This window comes from Pipistrellus kuhlii, unplaced genomic scaffold (genome assembly GCF_014108245.1).
Source record: "Pipistrellus kuhlii isolate mPipKuh1 unplaced genomic scaffold, mPipKuh1.p scaffold_m20_p_10, whole genome shotgun sequence".
In the NCBI taxonomy this organism is placed as follows: Eukaryota; Metazoa; Chordata; class Mammalia; order Chiroptera; family Vespertilionidae; genus Pipistrellus; species Pipistrellus kuhlii.
Window position 1 is genome coordinate 52,482,452 of NW_023425405.1, and position 27,110 is coordinate 52,509,561.

The following is a 27,110-nucleotide window of genomic DNA, read 5'->3' on the forward strand; positions in this document are numbered from 1 at the left end:
CTACGTCAGCGTGCTGACGTCAGGAGCCGGGTAATCGCGGAGGTTCGGGGCGGCTGGCGGCCGGCGCTGGGCTGCGCCTTGCCCGCGGGGCTCGATCCAGGGTCCCGCCCTGCAGAGCCCGCCCCTCTGCTCGCGAGGGCCCCCCCCACGGGAGGGCGCGACCACGGAGTTGTCCTCCCCGGGGCAGCCTGGGGCGGCAGGCCCGGACCCACCCAAGGAGGTAGGCTGGGTTTCTCGTCCTCCTGTTTGACAGATGGGACCACTGAGTCAGCCGGGGTCACATGACCTCCCCGGGGCTCGCCGGAGACCGGCCCCCGGAGGCCCCAGCCCGAGCATCTAGCTGTGTTTGTTCAGCCCGGCGGCGTCCTCCGGGAGGAGGAGGCAGAGACAGGGGGGGCGGAGGAGGAGGATGGGCTAGGCAGGCAGGCTCCGTGTATCAAAGATTTACCAAAGTGAAGTGGCAGCATGCTAGCCCACGTTCATCCAGGGCGTGGGCTGGGGTTCGGGGGATGTTTGCAGGAGCGAGGTCTCCATGCCTCCCCGCTGCACACCCAGGGGAGTGTTCCGTGGGGTCCAGCCTCTTCCTGGCGCCTTGGGCCCTCCAGAGCCACCAAGAATGGGGACTCGGTGGTGCCGGGGTTATACGATCAGGTGTAACCGGCATCTTGTACTCGTCCATAAAAGCTGTGTTCAAAACAAAACTTAGAAATGAAGACACAAGTCATGAACGTGTTGTTGGCTGTGGTTTAGTTCAATGCCTTGCCCACCGATGGGCACCTGGCCATATTTCAGAATCTCACCAGCATGCTTCCTTTCGTTTAGGATTAGCAAGGTTTTATTCCCCCCCTCCCCTTTTTTAGTTCAAACATGGGTTAACGTGAACTGTTCTTACCATTTCCCTAATGTGCCATTTTTTCATCATGTCCTTTGTCTTTATTTCACATGGAGTCACTGAATTCATCACTTGGGTAAGTTTAACAAGGTAAAGTAACAGGTCTGACCCCTCAGATATACTGGAATGAATTCGGTTTGTTTATCTCCGAACTCTGCTGAGAAGGGTTCTGACAGATAATGTCTATAAACCATCTACTCAGATATCCTCTCCTAGAAGCAGGATTTCACAAGACTTAGGATAGTGTTACTTTATTCATAAGGAAAAAAGACACGTATCACATAATATATGCATGCAATGAGTACGTATTTTCTATTATCCTGAAGGATTTATTCTCTTTAAATCTTGCTGACTCAAATATTGATCTTTTAACACTGCATTATTGCCTAACACTGCATTAAAGAAATGAAACTAAAGCCATTTCCCAGGGACTTTTGTCCACAGAAGGATGGTAATGTCACTTGAATTTATTCCTTAAACAAGTTTATCTGATACCACACTTTGTTTTAGGTGTTGGGGACTGAGTGCTGAAAATTTTATATAAGGTTTTTGCCTTCAAAGACCTTAGCTTTTGGTGGAGATACAACAAACATGTAAACAAAAAATGACAACTTGAGCCTGGCCTGCTTAGCTCAGTGGTTGAGCGTGAACCTCTGAACCAGGAGGTCACGGTTCCATTCCTGGTCAGGTCACATGCACAGATTGCTAGGTCAATCTACAGAGGTGGGGAGGGGACATGCAGGAGGCACCAATCAATGATTCTCTCTCATCATTGATGTTTCTATCTCTCCCTCTCTCTTCCTCTTTGAAATCAATAAAAATATGTGTGTTTTTTAAATGTCAATTTCAAATAATGATAAATGCCAGAAAAAAAAAATTGCAGGGTAAGGGACTAGATAAATGGGATATGGGGGGAATTTAGGTATGGTGGTCAGTAAAGATTTCTTGAAGAAGTGACAGTTTGATTGAGACCTGAATTTTAGGATGAGTCAGCCATGGCAAGTTCTGTTGGAAGTTTCCAGGCAAATGTGCAAAAGAGCTAGAGGAAAAACGTGCTAGGCATGTTCCAGAGATAGAAGAGAAGCTGTGTGACTGGAGTGGAGCGAACCTAGGGAAGAGTGAAGTAAAGGACAGTGGTAGGAGATGACACTCAGGAGATGGGCAGGAGCTGGGTCATCAAAGGAACTTGGATTTGTATATTGCCAAAGGCCTCTTTGTTTTCTTTTTTTTATATTGATATTTATTTATTTATTTATTGTCTAAAGTTTAACATATGTCTCCTTTTTCCCCAGTTGACTCCTCCTCCCAATCTATCCTCACTCTGGGCAAGCCCCAGTGTCTGTGTCCATTGGTTATGCCAATATGCGTGCATACAAGTCCTATGCTAAGTTAAATAAGCCAGTCGGAAAAAGATAAATATCACATGATCTCACTCATATGTGGGATATAATGATCAACATAATTGGATGAACAAGAATAGATCGATCTAGAGACAAATGGTAGGGGAGAGGGGGTGAGAGAGCCACCTCTTTGTTTTCTTTAGTGATGGTGATAGACTCTGACCATCTCTCTCTTATTTTGGTTATGAAGTCATTGCAATAATCCATTATATCTTTTTTTTTCACCAGAGGTCATCCTCTTTCTTAAAGAAAAAATGTCTTCTTCCTCAAACACTCTGTCCCAAGATGTTTCTTCCCTGTTCATTGTTTTTATGTGCAGGACTCTGCTTGTCTTCAACTTCCTGGTTTTATCCTTCCCATTGCCATCCATGAGCCCTCTCTAGTATCATCTTTATGTTCTCACTCTTTGGAAAGGACTAGAAGTTAATCTCTGCTCTTCTCCAAGCTGAGTTCTTGGAAACTGCGTTGGTGCAGTTAATAACCATTTTCCATTGATTAGAGATTCATGTCTTGTCTTCATTTAGTGCCTACCGTGTTCCAGGCATATTACATACATTTTAATTCTCCCAACAGATTCGGAAGGTAAATATTATCCCCTTTTTTATGGAAAAGGAAACTTAAACCCAGCTAACAATGAAGGAGCCTAGATTTGAACACCCCAATTAGCCTGTCCCCAAAGTCTAATCCATATTTCTTTGCTGCTTTCCTCGGTATGTAAAGGCTGCTACAAATCTCTTATCGTTTTGCATTATATTTTACAAGATGGCATTGAGAGGTCATGATTCAGTACTCTCAGTTGAAAGCTGGGCTGTGGGGACGTATAGATGTTTGGTGATTTCCAAGACGAAACTGATGCCAAGTTCTCCCTCTGCTGATGTTCAGCCTAATGTATTTTGAAAATTTCATCACAGGGAGTTTCTGTATATATAAAAACATGGCATCCCAATGTCCATAAACTTACACAGGGTCATTTTTAAAAGTTTAAAGAGTGCTGCTTTGGGGGCTAAAAAAAATCCTTTGTTTTATTTTCCTTCCATTTTCTAAGCATTAAACCAGAATAAGCTTTCTGGATGACTCTTTGGTGTCTGTTAGTAGAAAGTCATTTCAAATAACTTTAATATTTAATTTTTATTTCATGAATCTTTGAAAGGGACTTTAAAGTTGCTAATGTTTTCCAGCTTTAACCTTATTCTTACAAGGATGGGAAGCTTTTTCATTAGTCAGTTAGAATAATGTTAATTGATTAGCACTGTCTTTCTTAAATGTTGAAAGAAATTTAAATTTAGGCAAAAGAGAGCTTTTTAAAAATATATATTTTAAAAATATATTTTTATTGATTTTTTACAGAGAGGAAGAGAGAGGGAAAAAGAGTTAGAAACATTGATGAGAGACAAACATCAATCAGCTGCCGTTTGCACATCCCCCACTAGGGATGTGCCCGCGACCAAGGTACATGCCCTTGACCAGAATCGAACCCTGGACCTTTCAGTCCGCAGGCTGACACTCTATCTACCGAGCCAAACCGGTTTTGGCCAAAAGAGAGCTTTTGATCTTTAAGCCATCTACTGGATATTTTGTCCAGGTATCTCTATCCTATAAGATCATTCATGCAACTGATGATCAAGACTGTGATTTGGCCTCAAATCATAGTGCCCTTCTTCTACTACGAACCCTGTACCCCAAAATGCACTCCTAGCCTTTCCTCCAACTTCAGTGCCATTGTCTGTACTCTGCTTGTAGCCTGGAATGCCTTCTACAATAGATGGGCAAATCCAGCCAGCGTTCTCCCTGTCCATCTGCACCCATCTGTGCCACTCTCTCAGTGAGATATGTCCCACGTCCCTTTCACAGCCCTTTGGGGAGTTTTTCTCTGCACAGGTTACCAATCTTGATATCTTTGGCAATGCACTGTTTTATTCGTGGGTGCTCAAATAGATGTTAGCTTGAACTTAAAAGAGACCTAATTCATGTTATACATGCAAAGTTTTTTGTGGATTGTAGAACCCTTTAGTTTCATGCCTGCATTCATTCCTCATCTTTGAGAGAAGCACGGATATGCTTTTCTTGGCTTTGATTCATACAGGCTCTTTCCTGTTTCAGTTAAGGCTCCGACTTCTATAGTTAACAAGGGGTCCCTTGAGAGGAACTCAGATCTTTGGGTTGTAAATGTTGAAGAGAGATTGTCGCAAATAAAAATCAAAGTTTTGTGTGTTTATCGTGTCAGAAAAAAATAACAGCTACTCCACCTATTAATATTAAAGATAAGAAACTCCGGGCACAGAGAGAATAGCCGAAGACCCCTGCAGTGCTGGGATAGGAAGGCTGGTCAGGACCCAGGTTCACAGTAGCAGGAGCATGTGCAGGCCATTGTTGGCTCCTATGTCTTACATCAGAACTCCCGAAAGCCTCTCCCAAGTGTATCAGCGCAGCTCAGTCATTTCCGGACTGTGTTGCTTGCTTTTGTTGTGAGTTGACCTGGATCTGGAAGATAACATCTTGGTGGTGACTCAAGATCAAAGCAGGACCTCTCACCAAGGATCCTTGACTGAGCTATGGAAGCCTCAGGATCTTCCTGAGCAGGCATGGGGGTCTGTCAGATTTGGTAGACCCTTAAAAAGTTCAAAGGAGGCTTCTCTTTGACTTCTCTCATTAGTTTTCCAAAATATATATATATATATTGGGACCGATAGGCATCCTCAACGCATTAAACTTGGAGTTGGGAAGAATTTGGCTTAGTGCCTTATAAGTTATGGTAATCACAGGTTTCTGTGTCCTGTATTTTCTAGAACATTATACTTTTCAAATATTGTGCATTATTGCTTGCCAGAGTATATTCTTATCTGCTTTTTTGTTTCAGGATAATATATTTTCATAATTATTATTTTTTTTTAATTAATCACTTGCTTGTTGAATTAATGACTTGGAGCCAGAGAATTCTAAGTACATTTCTTTATTTGTATTGTAGTAAAATTCACCAAAGGTAACACAAGCAGCTCTTAAGCTATTAGATGTTTCATCAGCTGAGGTGGAAACACCAGCCAGGATTTGCTTGTGTCATTATTGATAATTAACGCAGAAGGCTACCTCTGTGCCAGGTGCTCTTCTCCATGCTTTGTCCGGATTTCTCATCCTCAGCACTGTTGGACATTTTGGATACTCCTTTGTTGTGGGGGCTGTCCTGAGCATTATAGGGTAGTTAACAGAGTCCCTGAGCTGTACCCACTAGATGCCAGGGGCACCTCCCCAAATTTTGACAATCGGAAATGTCTCCCCAGCCTCTGACACCTTGAGAACCACTGCTTCTTATCAACTAATTTATCGCTCCCAACAATCTTTGTGGTATTACTATTGTTCTCATTTACTGAAAGGAGAAGCTGAGGCATAGAGAAGTTAAGTAATTTGTAAGGTTACACAACTAGTAAGCAATAGTACTATATGTGAAGCAAAGCAGTGTTTCTTTTGGAACCAACTCAGACTAGGCACCAGCTAGTAGGGATCTTAAGACCCATGTATGTAAACAGGTGTTAACACAAGAAGCATCCAAACCGTAAAGAATTTTTGTGACTATTTGAGCCAGACTGCTAACAATTGCCAGGAAGCAAAATCTCAGGGTATTGGGATAATGCTCTGGAGAATGTCAGTTTTTCCTCTTGTTTCATATACATCAGAGGAGGAGATATAAGTGGGTTACGTGAAATTCATTGGTGATAGATTAGAGGAGGTGAGAGAAAGCAAAGGGGTGGGAACCTCTGGGATTGGATAAAAAGTAAAATGATAGACACATGCTTCTTTTGCATAGGTGGGTACATAACACCTGTACATAGGTGTTAACAGGTGACAACTGACTGGATAACAACCAAGAGGGAATCTGTGGTTCCTTCCCAGGTTCTACTTGTGCCCTGAAGGGTCCAGAAAAAGGGAATTACAAGTTAACCTGACATTCCACAGGTATGTTATCTTAGATGCAAAAAGACAATGGGCTCAGTAAAGATCAAAGTTGATCTTCCGCAGGGAAGATACTGGCCTAGGATGTGCCTACCCACTGTAAGCTGCTTTTTAATTAAAGGTTTTCATTTCAGACCATCCTTTGAGGTTACTGCTCTTGAGTTTGCAAGGTCACTCACTGCGGAGGCCCTTCCTGAGTTAAGTTAGCACGTGGCCCTGTTTTGTCCACAACAGCCTTCAGTCAGCTGAGTCTCAGTTTAACTCTCTTTGAATGACCAGGCTCTCTGCCTGTGCTTTAGTATCAGAGGAACTCCTACTGGCCTTACTGTTTTCCTTTTTGACTTTATAATTGCTTACCTCTTGTTAAATAATTTGAGGGGGAGGGGGGGGTTGTTTGGCCCTTTGACCTGGGAGTCAGCCTTGGAATGCAGTCTATTATCATGGAAAGGTTAATAACCTTGTTTCCCAAACAGTGGAGTCCCTGCCCCCCTGCCCCAGGTTGCCTGTAACTTATATACCCATTCTTATTCCTTTTGCCTACTTCCTCATGTAATCTTTGTTTTACCCAATCTAAGCAGCTGGCTTATGGGCAAGATGGGGGGGGGGGGGGGGGGAGTTGTCTAGCAAATTTTTATGGATGAGGCTCTCCCATAGTGCCAGCATAAATGGAATAAACACTCATATATGATTCAGCCCTGTTTCTGCTTAATTGGCTCAAATAGTGACAGGCAGCCTGTACCCATTGGTTGTCCAGTTTTAGCCCCACTACTTTTGTGATATCTGAGCCCTTTCTCATTAGTAGGCTATAATTCATAAACTGTTTTCTGGATATATTAGCCTATAGTTGCATTGAGTCTTGTGTTTATGTGATTCTGTTTTCTGCATCATGAGCTAGGTTGAAAAAGTCATCTGATGCTGCTATCTTGAGGGTCTGGTTTCTTGTGTGTTGAAGTCTGATGAAAAAAGACAAGGGTACTGACTACTGATATTTTTAAAACCTAGGCATTAAGATTTTGGGATTTCCTTATCTGTCACATGCACCAAGCTTTGGACCTCAAACCTTCCTTCATCGTGGACATTAATATTTTTTTTTTAATAAACTTTGTATCATCCTTGTGCATCGAAGTACAACATATGTAACTTCTGCCTGTTCGTTAGATATTCCTGGGCAAAGGAGTGGATAGCATTCCCTTTTATTGACTTGCTCTAGTTTCTGAAATAGGAAGTTGGCCTTGGAAAACTCCAGGCTCAGTTGATGTTATGTCTAATCTAGCCTTGTTATCAGTGTGCTACTTCTACCAGCTCTAGAGCCACCAAAGGAGCAGTGAGTGGAAGATTGCTCTGTCAATTGAAGTGACCCTGCAGGATCCCTCATCTCTCTAGAGAAGTTGTCTTGTGTTGCTGAAAAAAATCTTGTGTTGTTTGACCCTGAATAGCCACCTTGGCAGCTTTGTTGTCTACTTATTGGTGGGCTCCTTGGAATTTATCTTCTGTTTTTTCTGTATAGAGAAGGTAGGCCAAGGGGGCTATGAAGAATGCGTGATAAACACATTTTTAATTCTAGTCTTTAAGATGAAGAAAGTACTTACTGAAAGAAGTGTATACTTTTAACCACCTTCTCTTCCTGGGAGAGCAGTGAGCTTACTGCCTTGAGGTATTAATGATTTTCAGATCGAAATCAATAAGATTGCCAGTTCTGTCCTGGGAATAGGGTGCATTTGTTTGAAAATTGCTTGCACTTACTACAAGCAATTAATAGCTCAAAGCTTTAAGTTCCATCTATCTGTTCCTAAATTTCTATCTCTAGCTCACACCTCTCTACTGAACTCCTGACTTATGTCCAACCACTTACTTTGTTTCCACTTGAATATTAATAAGCATCACATACTTTATATGTCCAAACTAAACTGATATTCTTATTCAAAGTTTCCCCTCTCTATCTTCACCATTTCAGTACATAACTCCATCTTTCCATTTCCTCAGACTGTCAATCTGCAGTTTTCCCTCAGTCCTTCCTTTAGCCCATTCCCCTTATCCCTCCCATCACAACATGCTTCTGGCTCTGTATTTAGAACCAATCAGTCTCACCACCTGCACTAACTACCACAACCCAAGTCTACTACGTCAATATGTCATCTCTCTTCTTGAATTATTGCCATAGTCCCGTGGTCAGCAAACTGCAGCTCTTTGGCCCCTTGAGTATGGCTCTTCCACAAAATACCTCGGCCTGAGAGAGTCTATTTTGAAGAAATGGCATTAGAAGAAGCCTAAGTTTTAAAAATTTGGCTCTCAAAAGAAATTTCAATCGTTGTACTATTGGTATTTGGCCCTGTTGACTAATGAGTTTGCCAACCACTGCTGTAATCCACTAACTGGTACTGCCACTTCTATGGTTCTCAGCTGGAGAGCCTCTTAAAGTTTAGCTGGATTATGTTTCTCTTCTACTCAAAACCTTCCACTGGCTTTCTATCTCATGCAGAGTCTTTATCATGGAGTATAATGTCTCCTGCCTGTTGTTACCTTCTCTGTTATCATCTACTTCTACTCTCCCACTGTCATCTCCAGGAGTGCTGAAAGCTGATGACCTGATTGAACTCCTACCTCAATATTCATTAAAATGTTCTATTATTTTATGTTAATGATTACTCATTTATCCAGGTCATTGACATTGGCTCAAAATTCAGACAGTGTGACTCCTATCTGCAGTCACAAATTAGAAGTCTTTAACTTCTATAATCAAATCTCCATGTAAGTCTAGGTGATTTAATCTATACTGATAAAAGGGTAATATGCTAATTAGGGTGGATGTCTTCTGGACCTCTTTCTGGACAAAGCTGCAGTGGCTGCGAGGGCTGAGGTACAGCTGCGAAGGGCCCACACTCAGGCTCTCAGTGGCAGCAGCAGCTGGGTCATGGGAGCGGTGCCTTCCCCTGATCTGCCAATTTGCCTCCCGCAGAGGGAGGCCAGACTGCAGCTTAGGCCAAGGTCTGAGGTGGTTAGGGTCAATCAGGCCAGTAGGAGGGCAAGTTAGGGTCAATCAGACTGACAGGGGGGCAAGACAGGGTTGAGCAGGCTGGCAGGGGGCAAGGTAGGGGCAATCAGGCTGACAGAGGGGCAAGTTAGGGGTGATCAGGCCAGCAGGCAGAGGCAGTTAGGGACGATCAGGCAGGCAGGTGAGTGGTTAGGAACCAGAGGACCTGGAGCGAGAGGCCTGATCCCACAGGGGATGCCCTAAACTGGCAGTCAGACATCCCTTGAAGGGTCCCAGATTGGAGAGGGTGCAGGCTGGGCTGAGGGACCCCACTCCCATGCACTAATTTCATGCACCAGGCCTCTAGTAGTTATATAAAAGGCAGAATGATTTGGATACCCCGAAATCTAATAAGTATAGGTTTTCCTTTTAATTTATCATGGCCTCTCAAACTGCTGTATACAGTAGAGTTATTATACAAAGATGTGTAGAAAATTCATGATCATTCTATTTGTAGAATTATTTAAGAGATTTTCTAGGATTATTCTGTTTCCTTGCTCTGTGCTTTTATAGGCTCATACCAGTGGTCGGCAAACTCATTAGTCAACAGAGTGGCAAACCATGCCTCGCATGTGGCTCTCGAGCTGAGCAGCAGTTTGCCGACCACTGACTGATACTAAATAGCAAAGTTAATGATTTTGTTTTTGTAATGAAAACTTGTCTTTACTCTCTTCCATACCTATATGTACTGCATATACTTATATATACTGTTAACCAAAGAAGAGGTTCAGGCTGTAAGAAAGAACAAAAGGCAATTTATATGAGCAAAAGGATTGCTGAGATGCAAATTCAGCTAGCAACCCAAAACGCTCTCTGAATAGAACAAAGAAAGGATTTATAAAGGCAAAACCACAGAATGTAACTAAAATGAAGGATTGCATTCTAGTTTAACAGGATTGATTAGTTCCAATATGCAAAGTTATTCTCATGCCATTTTCTTTTCTTCGTTATCAATACTATATGCACATTATGTCTAAATATATTTATTTTGTAAATATATTTACATATATAAAACATTCCTTTTTAAAAAAATATATTTAATTGATTTTTTACAGAGAGGAAGGGAGAGGGACAGAGAGCTAGAAACATCGATGAGAGAGAAACATCGACCAGCCGCCTTCTGCACACCCCCCACCGGGGATGAGCCCACAACCAGTGTAAATGCCCCTGACTGGAATCGAACCTGGGACCCTTGAGTCCGCAGGCCGACGCTCTATCCACTGAGCCAAACCGGTTTCCACTGAGCCCTCACAAACTTTTAATAATTTTTAGCGTTTACTAAAAATTTTTGCCTAACCTTGGCCAGGTGGCTCATTTGGTTGGAGCATCATCCCGTTCACCAAAAGTTGCAGGTTCGATCCGTGTGGGAGGCAATCAATCAATTGATGTTTCTCTCTCTCTGTCTCAAAATAGTTGGCCCATGTTAATCTTTGAATTTGACATGCTTGGCATACACTATTCTCTGATAAGTATGGAAGAAAGAGTAGGAGGAATAAAGTTTCCCTAAGAAAGTGATCTTTGTGTTAAGGATGATAAGAAGAGTAAGCGCCATAGAGGTACAGAGAGTAGCACTCCATGTGGAGAGAAAAATAGAAACAAAGGTTCCAGAGAATGATTTTTTTTTTTTTTTTTTAAGGAAACTGCTTGTGATTTTTAGTATGGTGAAGTGGTACTGGAGAAGTAGATAAAATAAGCCATGTGCTAAATTAGGCAAGATTAAGGAGTTTGTGGTCTGTTAAAGGTCTCAGTAAACTGTTGTCAACATAAGAAGCTTTCAAACCTGCAGAGAATTTTTATGAGTTTATTTGAGCCAAACTGGACATTGGATTGAGAAAATGTTCCAGAGAACGGCAGTTTTGCATCATATTCTACACATTACAATCAAAAGAGAAAACATACGTGGGCTACATGAAATCCATTGGTAATAGATTAGGGAGATTGGTGAAAGCATAGCAGGGGGTGGGGTTAGGTGGGAATTCTGGGAATGGATAAAAGTAAAATGTAGACACTTGCTTCTTTTACATAGGTAGTCAACAATTAACTCAGTAACAATAAGAGGATTTGGTAAAAGGGAAATTACCCTGACATTCCAAAGCAATGTTATCATAGATGCAAAAAGAAAATAGGCAGCTGAGTTAAGGTAAAGATTGACTTTTGTCAGGGCATATTCTAGCCTAGGACATGACTACCTGCTATACACTGCTTTTAGTTAAAAGGTTTTAATTTCAGACCATCCTCTGTGATTCCTTTAGGTCTCTGAGTTTGTAAGTCCACCATGTAGGCCTTTCCTGAGCTTGTCAGGGTTAATACCTGGCCCCGTTTGGTCCACACTATATTTTCAACAATAAAGAATTGTTTTTAAAATATGGAAAAAGTAAAAGGAAGAGAAAAATATAATCCTATCAATCAGATATAATTAGTATTAATATATGATATATTTCATAGGTACATTCTTCTAAACATACGGTTTTTCTATTTTACAAAGTTGTGATCATACTGTGTATATGTATGTATTCCATTTAGTAGCTAGATTTTAATCTAGTTATTATAACACAAGCATTTTCTAAGTTATATAAATGTTTTATAAGTATTTTAATGACTGTGTTATAGCTATAGTATGACATCTAATTATTCTATTATTAGATATTTAGGTTGTTTTCTACTTGGTATTATTATAGATATATTATGATAAAGTATTTTTTGATAGAGACTTTTATTGAAAGATAACTTACCAAATTCATGTATGTATACATGTAAGCATTTGATTTTTTCCCAAGTCAACACACCACTGAAACTACTGCCCATGTCAGTAAATTTTTACTAAGTGAGCACAGCCACATCAGCACTACACAGGCCAGGAAATAGAAGTTGGCCATGCCTGTGCCCCTTGTCACTCTTCCCTCCCTCTTTCTCAAAGGCAATCACCAACCCCACATCTAATGACATAGATCAACTTTTATCTTGAAGGTCCACATTTAATTTCTGTTAGATTTGAAGTAGGGTTACTAGATCAAGAAGTATAGATGTCTTAAAGTATCTTAGTTCATATAACCAAATTGTTTTCAAAATGTCATTTTATCACCACATTGTATGAAAATGTGGAACGGACTTTCGTTATGAATGTGAGAAGGGAGAGAAATGAGGTTCAAGTGTAAAGAGACAGAGTCCTGGACTGTGAATATTACCAAATGGGATTATATTACTTGAGGGGAATTCTAGTAATGTTTTGAAATTTTATTTTACCCATCTTGAAAATGGTCTTCTTTATCTGGACATTGCTAGTCATGGTGGCAGAAAGAAATGAGAGCATGATAAACCATGCACTTGTTCTGAAGATCTGGAATGACACAAACTTCTGTCCACATTATGTTGGCCAAATAAAGGCACATGTATTCAATAGAGCACGGGTATATAACATAATCTTCCCATAGGCAGGGCAACTGGAAAATTTGGTAAACAATTACCATCTACCGTACCTTCTACTTGATGACTTTGCCTCCTCCATAAGGACATCAAATCATTTAGCAGGCATCTTCAAACTACGGCCCGCGGGCCACATGCGGCCCGCAGAGGAGTCTGATCCGGCCCGCCAGGTTTTTTGGGCAGTGAGCGCAGCCGAGGTGTTACAGTAGGAATTAGTAGTTCATATAGTCCGGCCCTCCAGCTCTCTGAGGGACCGTGATCTGACCCCCACTTTAAAAAGTTTGAGGACCCCTGACATCAAATCATTTATAGTACTAGATCTTTTTCTTTTACTATAGAAGTACATCCTGGCCTTGGGGGAGAAGGGGAGGTTCTGTAACTACTGAGTGTGTAACTGCTGTAATTACCAGTGGGGCATTTATGTGTGCTGAACTTGTTGCAGTGTGCCCATTTCTTTTTAAAGAAGAAGCCCAGAAACATGCTTATTCCTTAAGAGGTGATGGGGAAATACAAACTTTAGTTTACTAGATACCTTTGGTGGAAAGCAATTCCTCTCTAGGGTCCACATTTTTATAGTTTACACATTCTGGTTGCATGCTCTCTGGGAAGCTATTCAGTTAAAGTTTTCCTAGCCTGTGGGTGATGACAGAATTGTAAGGTTTTCTTCTTGGCACAGCAAGGGAACTGGCTTGGCTTGCTCACCAGCGGGCCCTCTCCAGGTTACCAGGCACACCTTTTGGTTGAGGTTAACATCCTGTCCCACTGTACGCTTGCATTCTTCTCTATTGAAAATTCTTTTCCATACAGCTATTTTGTAGAATAATTAATTGTTAACATTAAGCATTGCTTCTTCTTTCACTTTCTCTTTATGTCTTCATCAAGATATAAGTGTTTTCCTTTCAGATGCTCTGTGCTCTCTTAGAGAAACAGTTGCATAGATGTGGGGGTAATGCTGAGATGTTGGGTGAGCTCTGATTTGACATGGTGTCTCTCTTTCAATCCTCAACAGGCCTCTTCTCTCTAGGGATGGTGAACTTGGAAAAAGGCTCCTGTAACTCCCCTCCAGGATGAACTCCCTGCCAGCAGACATGGAGAATGCTCTCACAGGGAGCCAGAGCTCCCGCGCTTCTCTGCGCGATGTCCATTCCATCAACCCTACGCAGCTCATGGCCAGGATTGAGTCCTATGAAGGAAGGGAAAAGAAAGGAATATCTGATGTCAGGAGGACTTTCTGTTTGTTTGTCACCTTTGACCTCTTATTTGTAACATTACTGTGGATAATAGAGTTAAATGTAAGTGTTCTTTTCCTTTAACAGTGTAAGAATTGTTTCCAGAGACAAAACCATTTTCTTTCTTTCTTTTTTAAACGTAATTTCTATCTCAGTGAATTTTGTTTTTTTTCCAAATGAGGCTATATTGATCTCCAGCTGAATTGAGCATTTCTTTTTCTTTATTGTTTAAACCAAACCTTGTTAATTTAAAACTCATTTTGTCTGGGATTTTGGAATTTGAATTCATGGTGTTTTGTATTATAGTGAAATTTGACACACTGTAGCCTGGGGGTCAAATTCAGCTGGACTGCTTTTGTAAATAAAGTTTTATTGGAACACAGCCCTGCCCATTTGTTTACTTACTGTCTATGGCTGGCTTTTCTGCTGAGTGGTTGTGTATTTGTGACAGAGTCCTTCTGTCCCACAAAGGCAAAAATGTTTATTACCTGACCCTTTTCAGAAAATAGATTGCTGATCCTTGTTCCGTAAAAATGTAGCATGCTTCTCTAATATGTTTTAGATGTTGCATCTTCTTTTCTAATTCCCATACTTAAGATTTTGCATGTTATTTACTCTACCTTTTTGCAAAGAAATTATTAATTATATGTTATAAAAATATTATAGAACCATTTGGAGGTTTGTCTATATTTTGACTTAACAGTTAGTTATATAGATCAATGATTTTCAACCACTCATAAACTAATTAGTAAAATTCTGTGGTGCACCAAAAAAACATATTTTTTGCCAGTCTAACAACAACAACAAAAAACAGGTATAATTTTAATTCACACAGGACAGCTAGTGTGTTGGATGTTATAATTTTTTTAATGTTTTTTTTTTTTTTATTGATTTCAGAGATGAAGGGAGAGGGAGAGAGATAAAAAAATCAATGAGAGAGAATCATTGATCGGCTGCCTCCTGCAGCTCACAGTCTGGGCATATGCCCTTGACCAGAATCAAACATGGGATCCTTCAGTCTGCAAGTCGATATTCTGTCCACTGAGCTGAACCAACTAAGCTGTAATTTTTTTTCATTTGACAATCTAGAAGAAAAGAAGTCAATACTTCTGATTAAATAATCAGACATTGCTTGTTTTAAAAATTCTTGCAGTCCTCTGGTTGAAAATAATTGGTCTAGATCAGTACTATCCAATAGAAGTACAATGCAAACCTCACATGTAATTTTAAATTTTTTAGTTGCTACATTTATTTAATGAAAATAAAAGTAAACAGATGAAATTAATTTTAATAATATATTTTATTTAACCCAACATACCTGTTTTCTCCCAAAGCCTTGGTTCTGTTTACATCTTACTAACAATACAAGATAAACTCTTCCAGATGCTTTCCTCCCAGGCAGAAGTTGTCTGCTCCCTTTATTTTATTTTATTTTTTTTCTCACCTGAGGATATGTTTATTGATGAGAGAGAGAGAGACATCACTGTGAGAGAGAAGCTTTGACCAGTTGTCTTCCATACGTACTCTCTTATATTACTTTCACACATAAATCATTTTGTTTTTACCTTTTACTCTCCTTCGTAGGTGAATGGAGGCATTGAGAACACGTTAGAGAAGGAGGTGGTGCAATATGATTTCTACTCTTCTTATTTTGATATATTTGTAAGTATTTTCTATTATATCGTTTATTTCAGATATGATGAAACTAACCAAAAGGCAAATTTCCTCACAATAAACCTCATATTCTATGTAGTTCTATTTGTTTCCTTCCTTGAATACTATATTTCCTTTTCCACCCAGTTACTGGCCCGTTTATGTTCTCTTTACCTCTTTCTAAGGAATTATTTGGTCATTTCAAGATAATAAAAGATACAAGAAAGGCAGCAGAAGAAGCCTTTCTTAGAGAAAAGCCTTTATTTTTTTCAAATAACTGAACTAGAAGCCATTGGCACCAATCACTAAAAGGAAAATTTACCTATTTATATAACAACATCATGATAATGCATTTTCTTTTCAGTATATTTTCAATAATAAATCTGTTTCATTTTTCTCTAATATAATTTGGGAAAGTTTTATATTGGTAATCTTGGGTAACATTAGTCAGTTGTAGAATTACAGATGCAGTTATCTGTAGATGAGGCATTCCTTTATTCAAGTGAATTCTTGCAGTGTCTCTAGAACACTTTTAAAAAATATATATTTTTATTAATTTCAGAGAGGAAAGGAGAGGGAGAGAGAGATAGAAACATCAGTGATGAAAGTGAATCATTGATTGGCTACCTCCTGCATGCCCTCCACTGGGAATCAAGCCCAGGCATGTGCCCTGATTGGGAGTTGAACCATGACCTACTGGTTCATAGGTCAATGCTCAACCACTGAGCCATGCCTGCTGGATCTAAAACACACTTTGGTTGGGTTTGACATATCTCCCTAGTATATCTCTTTATGATGTAAGTAGATCAGATACTAACATTGTGTTAGACTTAAAATTCACAGTGAATTCCCCCAAATTCATTTTAACTTCTTTATTCACTGTCTTTAGAAACTGTAGAATCCTTAAAGTCAGAAAACCTGATTCACAACACTATTATTAGTTGTATATCTTTGAATAAATTATTTCTAAGTTTAAGTTTCCTTAGTATTTAAAATGAGATCATCATCATCATTTTAATAAAACTCTAATACAATGTAGTAATACCCTTATTTTTCCAAATGAAGTAAATGAAATCATACATGAAAAACACATAATCCAATGATAGGTAGAGCTCAGGATCTGCAATCACTGTCATTATTTGTGTTGAAAATTTTAAGGATTATATTTTCTAATGTTTTCAAAGTACTCTAGAAGTCTTATTTCCTTTTTGAAAGGGCCTGAATAAGTCTGTCTGGGGAACAAAGTGGGATTGCCAATAAGTAGAGATCAGGATTCCCTTGTTATCACCCCCTCAAAACCCGACCAGTTCCATTTTTATCTATACAGTATGTGAGAGTTCATTCTTATGTGTAGACAGAGCATAGGCACTTAAAATTCACAGTGAATTCTCCCAAATTCATTTTAACTTCTAGTATGTTAAGATTCTATACATTAGGTTGAAAAAGTGTTCGAATGCTACCGAATATTTGGAAAACACTAATACAATGTAATCCCCTTATTTTTCCAAATGAAGAAATTGTGTTTCATGGTTCAGTGTCTTGACCTAGTCTAGGTCATGGAAGTTGGTGACAGAACATGTTATTTCCCAAATCTTACGATATTTATTTTGAAGTACATTTATGTAAAAGAATCTTAAGTGAGGTTATCTAGTCAATGGCAGCAGAATGTTTAGCCTGCAGCCTTTTAGCTGTTTTGACTGGTGAGGAACTTTTGGCAGACTTCTATCCTGAGTCTCAAGGGTCCAACTCAGAATAAACCTATTTTCTGAGATGTAAACTTTTAACCTGTGTTTATTTCTTAGCGGATGAGAGTTACTGAGATAGCTGTAGTATAGTGATTAAGAGCCTAGTCTTTGAAGTCAGGCTACCTGGATTCAAATCTTGGCTTTCTCACTAAGGAGTTGTGTGGTTTTGAACAATATTTCTAGTCATCTTAATCTGTATGATATGATTAATGATAGTAGTTGACTCATGTAGTTGTTGTGGTGGGGATTACATGGGATAATCATACTTACAAAGGGTTTCACGAAAGTCCCAGAACCATCTTGAATAACAGATAGAAACTACTGGGATGGGCTAAACTCTCCCAATACCCCTGTAACCCAGAGCTTTACCATAGACTGGACTAAAATCCTGCTGTCTTCCAGAAGTGAGCATTTGTCCCTGAAGTGGAATCAGAAATATATGTGGACCTCAGTAGAAAGAAAAACAAACATTTAATTTTATGTTCTTTTGTCGAGAATGACAAGTTGAGTTGAATCCTTATTTGGGTGGTACTACACAAATTCTAGAGCAGGGATCTCAAATGCTGGTCTGTAGACTAGTGGGTTCTTCATAAAACTAAGTTACTCTTCTTTTGTACATATTTTTAAAAACTTGTCTTTTCTTTTTTTAATATAGCTTTTGGCAGTTTTTCGGTTCAAAGTGTTAATACTCGCCTACGCTGTTTGCAGACTGCGCCATTGGTGGGCAATAGCAGTGAGTATACCTGGACGAATGGTTCGCCTCCTCCAGTGCTGGTGGCTAGGGCCTGCTCAGAGCAGAGCTGAGCTGGGAGAAGAGGCAGTTTTCATTTCAGTTGAATTCTACTAGCTTTTCCTGAGTCCCCTTTCCTCCTCTGCCTTCCAACAGTTTAGCTTCTTTCCAATGGTAATGACCAACTACAATAGCTTTGTCTATATGGATACTGAGCCAGTTCAGAAATCCAGAGGCCCAATTGGATTACTGGCCAAGCACCAACCCTCCCTCTACCTCATTGTATAATGAGGCATAAGATCAGTATCTCTGTCACAAAGATATTTCGAAAATTTCCTGTTGATTGAAACTGCTTAGTGATTGTTCATGACTTGCTCTCTGCTCATTTTGATATTTGCCTTCCTCCCTGTTTTATTCCCCTTCCTCCTGTCTTAAAGGGAAATGCTCTCATGTTCCTTTTTGTTATTGCCTTAAGCTTCTTAAAGGCAGTAGCCTTTTTACTCATTTTCTGTTTCCTTTTATCCAGCATAGAGCACATACTATTCACCCTAAATAAATACTGATTGATTGAAAGAAGAATTATAAGCAATTTTTCTATTTTCACAGATACCTGAACACTCACCTTTTTGAGAGCTCTAATAAGGCAGGTATATGAGGGAGGGGAATGCTGCTTAGGAATAGCCTGCAGGTCTGCTTTGGAGTGTGAAACCTGGGTCTGTGTGGGCCTGCGCAGGCTTGTCCAGCACTCCTAAGACAGAATCCATCAGGAGGCACCTCTGCCTGGGCCATCTCTCCTGAGCATCCACAGAATCGTCAGACCATCCATTGAGCCCTAAGCTTGCATTTCACTGATATGGGCTTACAGTTTTAGCCGGACTTGACTCCAGCCTTCAATATGAAATAGCTATTGGCAATACCAAATAGCTGATGATTGTCCCTTCCCAATTTTCTATAATAGTCTCTATTTGATTCTCTGTAACAACATGCATTAGTATTTGTCAATCCAACTGTCTCAGTGTTGTGTTTGTTTTCAGGAAAAATGGTTGGCATTCTGTGAGAGTTTTAAGAAAGTATCTTCAATCTCTAATTGTAAATTATCAAGAAGACAGGTCAGATTTAGCATATATTCATTTTATCGTTTCTGTTTTTTATTTTGAAAAACAGTTGTAGAGAAGGGTCCAGGCAGCTGGAAGAAGTCAGCTCGTACTTAAACTTAGTTCAGCCTGTAAAGTAAATTGGTATCAGAAGGTAAAATGCTTTTTCTCCAAGTGACTCCCTTTAGCTGCTGTGTGTGTGTGTGTGTGTGTGTGTGTGTGTGTGTGTGTATTGGGGAGGGGGTGTTTTGCTAACAAATACCTACTTTGCAACTTTGTTAATACTCACTAAGCATGATACCTGATGTCCCCTGACCTCCATTCTGTCAATCAAGGTGACTATTTGGCATTTGCTTTGGTCAGGTTTCAAATTGTTACAAATCTTAGTTGGATGACAGAGTGACTAGGGCTGAGTCCTATGGGATAATCACTACCCCAATCCCAGGAGCCCAGCCTCTGAATTTCACTCTCCTTTCTTCTGTGGTGATAGTGTCTTTGGATAAAATTTAGTTTCCCAACACACCGGCTTGCTAAGGGATGGAGAAAGGAGGCCATAAGAGCCAGTCAGGGATTGTGTGTTACATAGAAGTCCACTTTTCCACAGTCTGGGTTCAGGGCATAGAGATAGAGATATGGGAAGGAGCCAGCCTAGGTGTAGCTTCTCAGGCATTGTGTACTTCTGGCTCAGGTGGGTCTCTTGTGTGAGGAAGGTGCCTCTACAATGTTCAATGTCTAATTTGAATGGTGCCGACTTTTGTGTCTTTCAGTTGACGACAGCAGTGACCAGTGCCTTTTTACTAGCAAAAGTGATCCTCTCAAAGGTATGGCCTACCACTTTTTCTGAACAATACTATCTTATTCTTCTATACTAATAAAAGGGTAATATGCTAATTAAACCAGGAGACCTTCTGGAAAAAGCCAGGGCTGAGGTAGAGGTGATTAGGGGTGATCAGGCTGGCAGGTGGGGCAGTTAGGGGTGATTAGACTGGAAGGGGGTACAATTGGGGTGATCAGGACATCAGGCAGAGTAGTTAGGGACAGGCAGGCAGGCAGGCAGGTGATTGGTTAGGAGCCAGCGGTCCTGGATTGTGAGAAGGATGTTTGACTGCCAGTTTAGGCTATAAGGATTGGGCCTAAACCGGCAGTTGGACATCCACCAAGGGGTCCCAGATTGGAGAGAGTGCAGGCTGGGCTGAGGGACACCCCCACCCATTGCCCCCATGCACAAATATCATGCGTGCATCAGGCCTCTAGTCTATAATAACCAAGCCTTGTTTTCCACTCTGAGCTCATGGTAACTGGATTTCCTTCTGCTACTCACATCTGTCCTTCCAGCTTTTCTCTCAAGGGGCTTTTGGTTATGTGCTGCCCATCATTTCATTCATCCTTGCCTGGATCGAGACGTGGTTTCTGGACTTCAAAGTGTTACCTCAAGAGGCAGAAGAAGAAAACAGTAAGTTCCTCTCCACATTGGCCTCCTGGGACTGGCTAGGTGCTGAGCTGGAAGGAAGAGCTGTGGATGCCATAATTTGAATGAAGGGGCAGGTGGCTGAAGTTAGCAGATCGTTGTGTCATGTTCTTTAATGAGTGAAGCTGATAGTGTAAGGAGAGCATATTTGCAGACTGTAGACCACTTGTCCGAGCTGACCGGTTTTCCTGTTTAGCCTTGTATTTGGTTCTGATGTCGATCTCTGTAGGGAGAAAGCCGTTCTTAAAAGAAGATAATGTAAATATCAAGTCAAAGGTATTTCATGAGTCACACACGGCCATTTTTAGAACTAGTTGAAATCTGTCCTTACAGTACAGGTTCACAGTTTATTAATAACATTTATATTTTGGTGGAAATATTTTCAAAATATCTCTTTGGCTAACATTTGTTTTTAAATGTAATATAAACATCATTGTATTGTGGTTAGCCTTTCCAGAAGCTGCCAGAATGCGCACCATCCCAGTCTGAATCTCCTCTCTTTCAGGACTCCTGATAGTTCAGGATGCTTCCGAGAGGGCGGCCCTTATCCCCGGGTGTCTTTCCGATGGCCAGTTCTATTCTCCCCCCGAATCAGAAGCAGGTAAAAAAGTGTGATTATCATTTATGGTTTTGTCTGTTATTCAGATGCTCAGCCCGCTGTCTCTCCCTCTGCTTCTCATAACACCTAGCAAACATTTAGCATATCAGGTATTTCAGATATGAGGACAACTAAGACATGGTCTTGACCTGTGATTAGTGGTCTCACCTAGAGATGTAAAACTAAATGGAACAGAGAGCCAGAGACACTGGCTTATTTTTAGTCTGCATCCTAGAAGACAAGGGTACACTGTATTGTATGTTCACCACCCTAAGTCAAGTCTCCTATCAGCATTTATCCCCCTATAAATGGTGGGGGGATAAATGGTCCTAGAAGGAGACTTTTATCCACAACCACCTCCCTCTACGCCCCTCCCCACTGGCAGTTACCACGCTGTTGTAAAATGTTCATGAGTTTTTCTCTTCTTTGCTCACTCCCTCCACTCCCCCATCACCCAGCCCCCCAATCCTTCCCTGACAGCTGTCAGCCTGCTCTCTGTCTACGAGTCTGCCTCTGTTCTTCTTGTTAGTTCATTTTGTTCATTAGATTCCACATATGAGTGAAATCAGATGTGTACCACTTAATTCCACCCTGAGCTTCAATTCAGCATTTCTTGCTTCAGTTTCTGCAATGCCTCTCTCCCTGCCTTAGTTGCCTTCTCACAAGCAGCCACCAGAGAGCAGTATTAAAAATAACAGTCGCATTGTTTCTCATAACCACTCTGATGTGAAAGTCTTTCTCCCTATTTTAGAGATAAGCGTATTGAGGCACAGAGAGGTGAAGTTATTTGTCCCACATCCTACAAAGAATAAGGGGTGGAGATAGGATTTGAACACTGGCTCTAGTGCTGGAGTCCACGTTCATAGCCTTTTAACATTAATGAAAATTACAAATTGATCACATTATTGCCCTGGCCAAAAGCCTTCGGTGAGATCAAAGGTTAAGAATGTCATGATTCCTTAGCCTGGAAGAATGCACTTCTGTGACCACCCTTACCCAATTGTCTAGCCTCTCTGCTAGTTAACTTTCCTTGTTTTTCTGAAAATGCAGCGAAACAAAACCCTCTCAAGCCATTGTACATCTTGCTTTTTTCTCTCTTTAACACTATATCTCTGCAACCCTAGTCTCCACTCATGTGTTCAGAAGGCTTCTCCCTTCCTCCCACCCACGCTGGCTCCTAGCAGTGTTGGCAGCATGTCCTGACGTTTGTGTATTCTTTGGGACATGCCCACAGCCCTGCCACTCTATATTGTCTGCACTGTCTTCAGCAGGCACCTGGCCTGTTTCTAGCACTGAGATATAAACTTGAGTTAGAGACTCCATTATTTTATTCCCACTGTTTTGCTTAGTAAATATAATAAACATACATACACGCGCGCACACGGTGAAACAGTCTCCAGGCAGAAAGAGCCATGTGAAGATCAAAGGTACAGCACTGGGATAGCATGTTAGGGGAATGTGAAGTAACTTGATATTCTGTACTATTGGTGTTGGCTCTAAACGCAGTGTAAATCAAAGGCCTGGAGTCAGATGATAAGATATATGAACTAGAAGAAAAGCTATTTCTCAGCCATCAGAAACTATTGGAGTAAGCATTAAACTTTCATTACCTCATCATAAGGATTATTTCATTGAGGTTTGTGCATCATAGGACTCGTTCCTTTAAAAAATAAGAATTTTGCACTATAGTTCATGCTTTTGCATAGCGTTTATTTTTCTAAGACTATTAAAATTTGTCAACACTAATGTATTTTCTTAATTGGAAGTTCAGAACAGTGGAATAATAACATGGGGAATACCGTCCAGGCACTCTTCCGTCAAGCAATCCATTGACTTCCTGCCTGTGACTTTTAATACCACCTAGTGGTAGTTGGAAATATTACCGTTTCACTGGCTTAGGCTAACCAAGAAAACAAATCCTTTCCCAGTGTTCCCCTGGGGAGCTGCTTTGTCTCAGACAAAATGCAGCGTGGTAGTGGTCAGAGGAGAGTTCATAATGGCTTAGTTTATTGTATTATATTGTTTATTATATTATACTAGAGGCCGGATGCATGGAATTCATGGAAGGGGCTTGGCCCTCGCAGCCCCGGGTTCCTCCGGAAGGTTGTTTGGCAGTCCGGTCTAATTAGCATATTATGCTTTTATTATTACAGATTATTTTCATTGTCTTAGTGTTCAATTTAAGAAAGGATTAAAATTAAAAACTTATTGAAATTAACGTGCCCAGAAGATTATACTGTAAAGTTTTTCATTCGGCCAATGGCTAAATATTAAACTGTGTGTTAGCAGCAGAAGTTATAAGCTTCTGTTGTCCTGATACAGCTCTGAGTGGCCCCTGGAGGCAAGACCTGCCTCGTCTTTTCTTCAGCACGTAGTACAGTGCCTGGCACATGCTAACCTTAAACTATGGGAGGAATAATGAAAATAGGGGAAAAGTTGAAGGCACCAAAAATTGAAACGTCAGCATTTTCCTTGTAAAGGAATGACTTGAATTTTAGCATCACAGAGATTTGGAAAATATTTAGTAGATGTACTTCTAGAGGATATAAAGGTTGTTTGCAGGTTTGCTTTTGGTCTAGCCATTTCCTGCTTACTTGTGTATTAAACGGAAAGAATGAGGAAGCACAGTCCTCTCTCAGATGACGGGTTGAAGTTGTTGCGTGTGGTCACACAGCTTAAAGGAAGCAGGAGTGTCCAGAAGCGTTATAGCAGTTTAACAGGCTGGAAAGTGAAGCCTCAGTCTAGTTAGTTATCACAAACTCACCCTTACCTGTGTGACATGCATGATGTTACGATGTGGGACATAATCTTGCCTTGGGATTCTTGGCCTTTCATTCTCCCGGAGCGGGTTTCTTTTTGGCGATAGCCCAGACGGACACAGTCATGAGAAAAGCACATCACCTGATAGGTGCCACCGCAGCGGGAGGCAGGCTGCTTTTGTGTGTGCATGTTGTATCGCTGACTGCTGCCTTCGTCTAATTTCTGCTTTTTTTTCTTGTTTCTGATGCCTGGCTATGAGAGTAATGCATGTTTTTTTTATATATATATATAAAAAGGTAGAAAGAACAAAAATAAAAGATAACCTGTTCGTCAAACTATTCAGCAACCTCAATGTTGACAGGTTCATTTGTTTCCGTCTAGTTTTGTGTTTGTCATTTCTATAATTGTGGCCAGAGAGCCTCTATTATTTATATCCTGTTTCTAAACTTGTGTAGTCAACATGGATTTATCCTAGAGGCTTTGGGAATCCAGGACTGTGTGTACGTCGCCTGGTTGTTCTCTCCTGGTCTTTCTGACTTGCACATATGTATTTAGTATTTTATTTTTTATCAAACATGATCTTACAATATATATAACTTTTTTTCATTATATATTTGTTTTTACATTATAACATGCATTTTTCATGTTATAAACTATATAAACATAATTTTAAATGGAAGCAAGTGTATTTTGTGGAAATGTAAGAATTTTTAACTGCTGCTCTCAGGATTAGACTTTTTCCCACCACTTTTGAGAGGAAGAAAAAAAAATCTCCATGATGTAAAATAAGTACTATTTCCTCAAGTTTATAACCTAAGGATATAATTCAAGAGTGGGACGATTGGGTCAGGGGCACAACTAATGTGAGGCTCTCTGGACACTGACCCAGAAGGGTTGGAACAGCACGTGCGGGGGACCACCTGGCATCACGTGGCCTTCAGGAAGCCCTCCCTGCGCTCTCACCGGGGCAGTGCCTTTTAAAAATATGTAGGTTAAGTTATTTGTACCAAAGCTCAGTTATTTGCCCTTAAAAAACATCTGTAAGCTTGTCAGCATAGAGGCGGAGAAGGAAGAGCCCGGGTAAATAGATTTCTGGCCCGTATGAATATTTTTAACAGTATGTCAGTGAAATCCATTTTGATCCCGTTTCAAAGTTCCTCCTCCAATAAATACGGTGAGACTTTATTTTATAGTTGCAGTTTTAACCTAAATCTCTGGAGGATTAAACATGTATTTCTCATTTAAAACATGACGTTGTATATATTGTAATCTTAAAGGTATCGTTTGTTACTTTAATATAAAACAATACTTTTTTGTTGTTGTTGTTCCCCTTTCTTACCACGTAGGATCTGAAGAAGCTGAAGAAAAGCAGGACAGTGAAAAGCCACTTTTAGAGCTCTGAGTCCTAATTTTGTTAAAGTAAGTCTTTGAAAGTGAAACGGTAACAGCAAAGTGCTGAAATAGGGAGCATTTCTTCGAGTGGATTCCAAGTAAAATTCAAAGAATGTGAGTGAATCTGTAGCCAGATTTCTCCAAGTTACATGAATTTATCAGTCATATTGTAATCTGTGCAAAAGGTCTTAACATTTTTTGTATGGGTATAAATTTGTGAAGTATGAAAAATACCTCAGAGACCCCAGTTTCTAAATAAGGATGCATTGATTTTTGTTTACTTGGCCAGAATGTCTCCATGTCAGACATCGTTTGGGTACAAACCCTAGCTTATGGAGGATGGGAGCGTAGCAGACCTGTGAGATGTGGTATTGCTACTGTCTCCATTTACACTTGAGGCAGCTGAGAGAGTTGGGGTGGGGGGAGGTAACCTGTTCAAGGTTGCCCAAATAGGGAATGGCAGAGCCAGGATGCAGGGCGTCCAGTCTGGTTCCACTGTGCGCTCTGACCCTGCCCTGAGACGGAAGACGGAGCTTCTGAGGTGGAAGATGTGATCCAGTCTTTCAAAGAAATAGCGCTTGATGTACCTCAAGGCAGGGGCACGTTGTTAAATCCCTTCAAACCATCAAAGAAGAACATTCAACCTCAGAAATACAAGAAGATAATGATTATAAATTGTAGTAGCAGTGACTGATTATTTAAACACAGAAGGGAAAAGAGAATAGATCTTAAAAGTCCTTCTCAGAAGGAAAAAAACCAGTGTTGTAGCTGTGTGGTGATGGATGTTAACTAGACTTAAAATGGCAACCCTTTTGTCATATATACCAATATTGAATCATTATGTTTTATACCTAAACTAATATAAAGTGATGTGTCCATTAGATCTCAATAAACTAACAGTAGCATTTTTAAAAGAAGGTAAGCATAGTAGACAGATTTCAGCATCGGTGGGAAGCCAGCATAGTGGCGGACAGGCTGGCCAGTGCAGGCCCTGCACCTGCATCAGCAGCGCCCGTACTCCTTCTCTTCCTTGCACAACGGCGCTGAGACAACACGGAAATGTGGGCATATAAGAGCCGATCCTTTTCTACAGTGCTTAAAAATAAGTTCCTGCATGACCACACCCATTGCTCTTTAAGTGTCTGTAACACAGCCATCTTCGGCACAGACCTTGGTATAAAAACATAAGGCGAAGTGTAGCATACTTCCTTTCAACAGATCTCAAATGTTTCTGTGTTCTTTTCTTTTCTAAGTTTGAAAAACCCTCACTGAAAATCACCAGAGGCAAAAAGGACCAGAGATGGGGTCTCTGCCTGGAAAGTTGAAATGGTGGCATCACTGATGACGTGATTGATTGGCTAATAAAGAGTTTATTTATCGTAATACCTCACAAACACTGTATCATATTCACAGACGTTCAGTAACCTGCCTGTGGCTGGTAAGATAGTAATGTCATGATCCATCCTGTATTCTTGAGATTGAGCCTGACCTGTTGATGAATAGTTGCAGAATGGTCTTATACTGTATTCCTAATCAAAGGACTTCTTAATGTATCAGCATAACACTTCTTTGGTAAGCAAATACCTTTTTGTTTGGATTCACAGAGTGGACTTGTTTTGTTTCATGTCTCAGATTTCTTTTTTTTAACACCCTACATTTTCCTTGTCTTTTTTTTTTTTTTTTTTTTTTAACTCATGCACATGTGCTCTTTGTACAATTTTAAAAGTAATAAAATCCAACATATCAAAAT

At 40.4% G+C, this 27,110-nt stretch overlaps 1 protein-coding gene across 3 annotated transcripts; it reads left to right on the forward strand.

Annotated features, from left to right (window-relative positions):
* On the forward strand, positions 1–27,110 carry STARD3NL (STARD3 N-terminal like). 3 transcript variants are annotated; one of them, XM_045578594.1, is made up of 9 exons: positions 1–220; positions 13,701–13,983; positions 15,505–15,582; positions 17,974–18,051; positions 19,910–19,963; positions 20,478–20,595; positions 21,116–21,211; positions 25,315–25,387; positions 26,276–27,110. In XM_045578594.1, the coding sequence occupies exons 2-8, from the start codon at positions 13,759–13,761 to the stop codon at positions 25,368–25,370; spliced, it is 705 nt and encodes a 234-aa protein (XP_045434550.1). In that variant the 5' UTR covers positions 1–220; positions 13,701–13,758; the 3' UTR covers positions 25,371–25,387; positions 26,276–27,110. The 3 variants fall into 3 exon arrangements, with proteins under 3 accessions (XP_045434550.1, XP_045434551.1, XP_036285683.1); XM_045578595.1 differs by having other exon boundaries at positions 26,279–27,110; XM_036429790.2 differs by having other exon boundaries at positions 26,614–27,110.

Bases quoted from the DNA above. Each gene is read 5' to 3' on its own strand.
- STARD3NL (XM_045578594.1), top strand. From the start codon at position 13,759: ATGAACTCCCTGCCAGCAGACATGGAGAATGCTCTCACAGGGAGCCAG. The intron at 13,984-15,504 runs GTAAGTGTTCTT...TCTCCTTCGTAG, and splicing joins TGTGGATAATAGAGTTAAAT to GTGAATGGAGGCATTGAGAA. The intron at 21,212-25,314 runs GTAAAAAAGTGT...CTTACCACGTAG, and splicing joins TCCCCCCGAATCAGAAGCAG to GATCTGAAGAAGCTGAAGAA.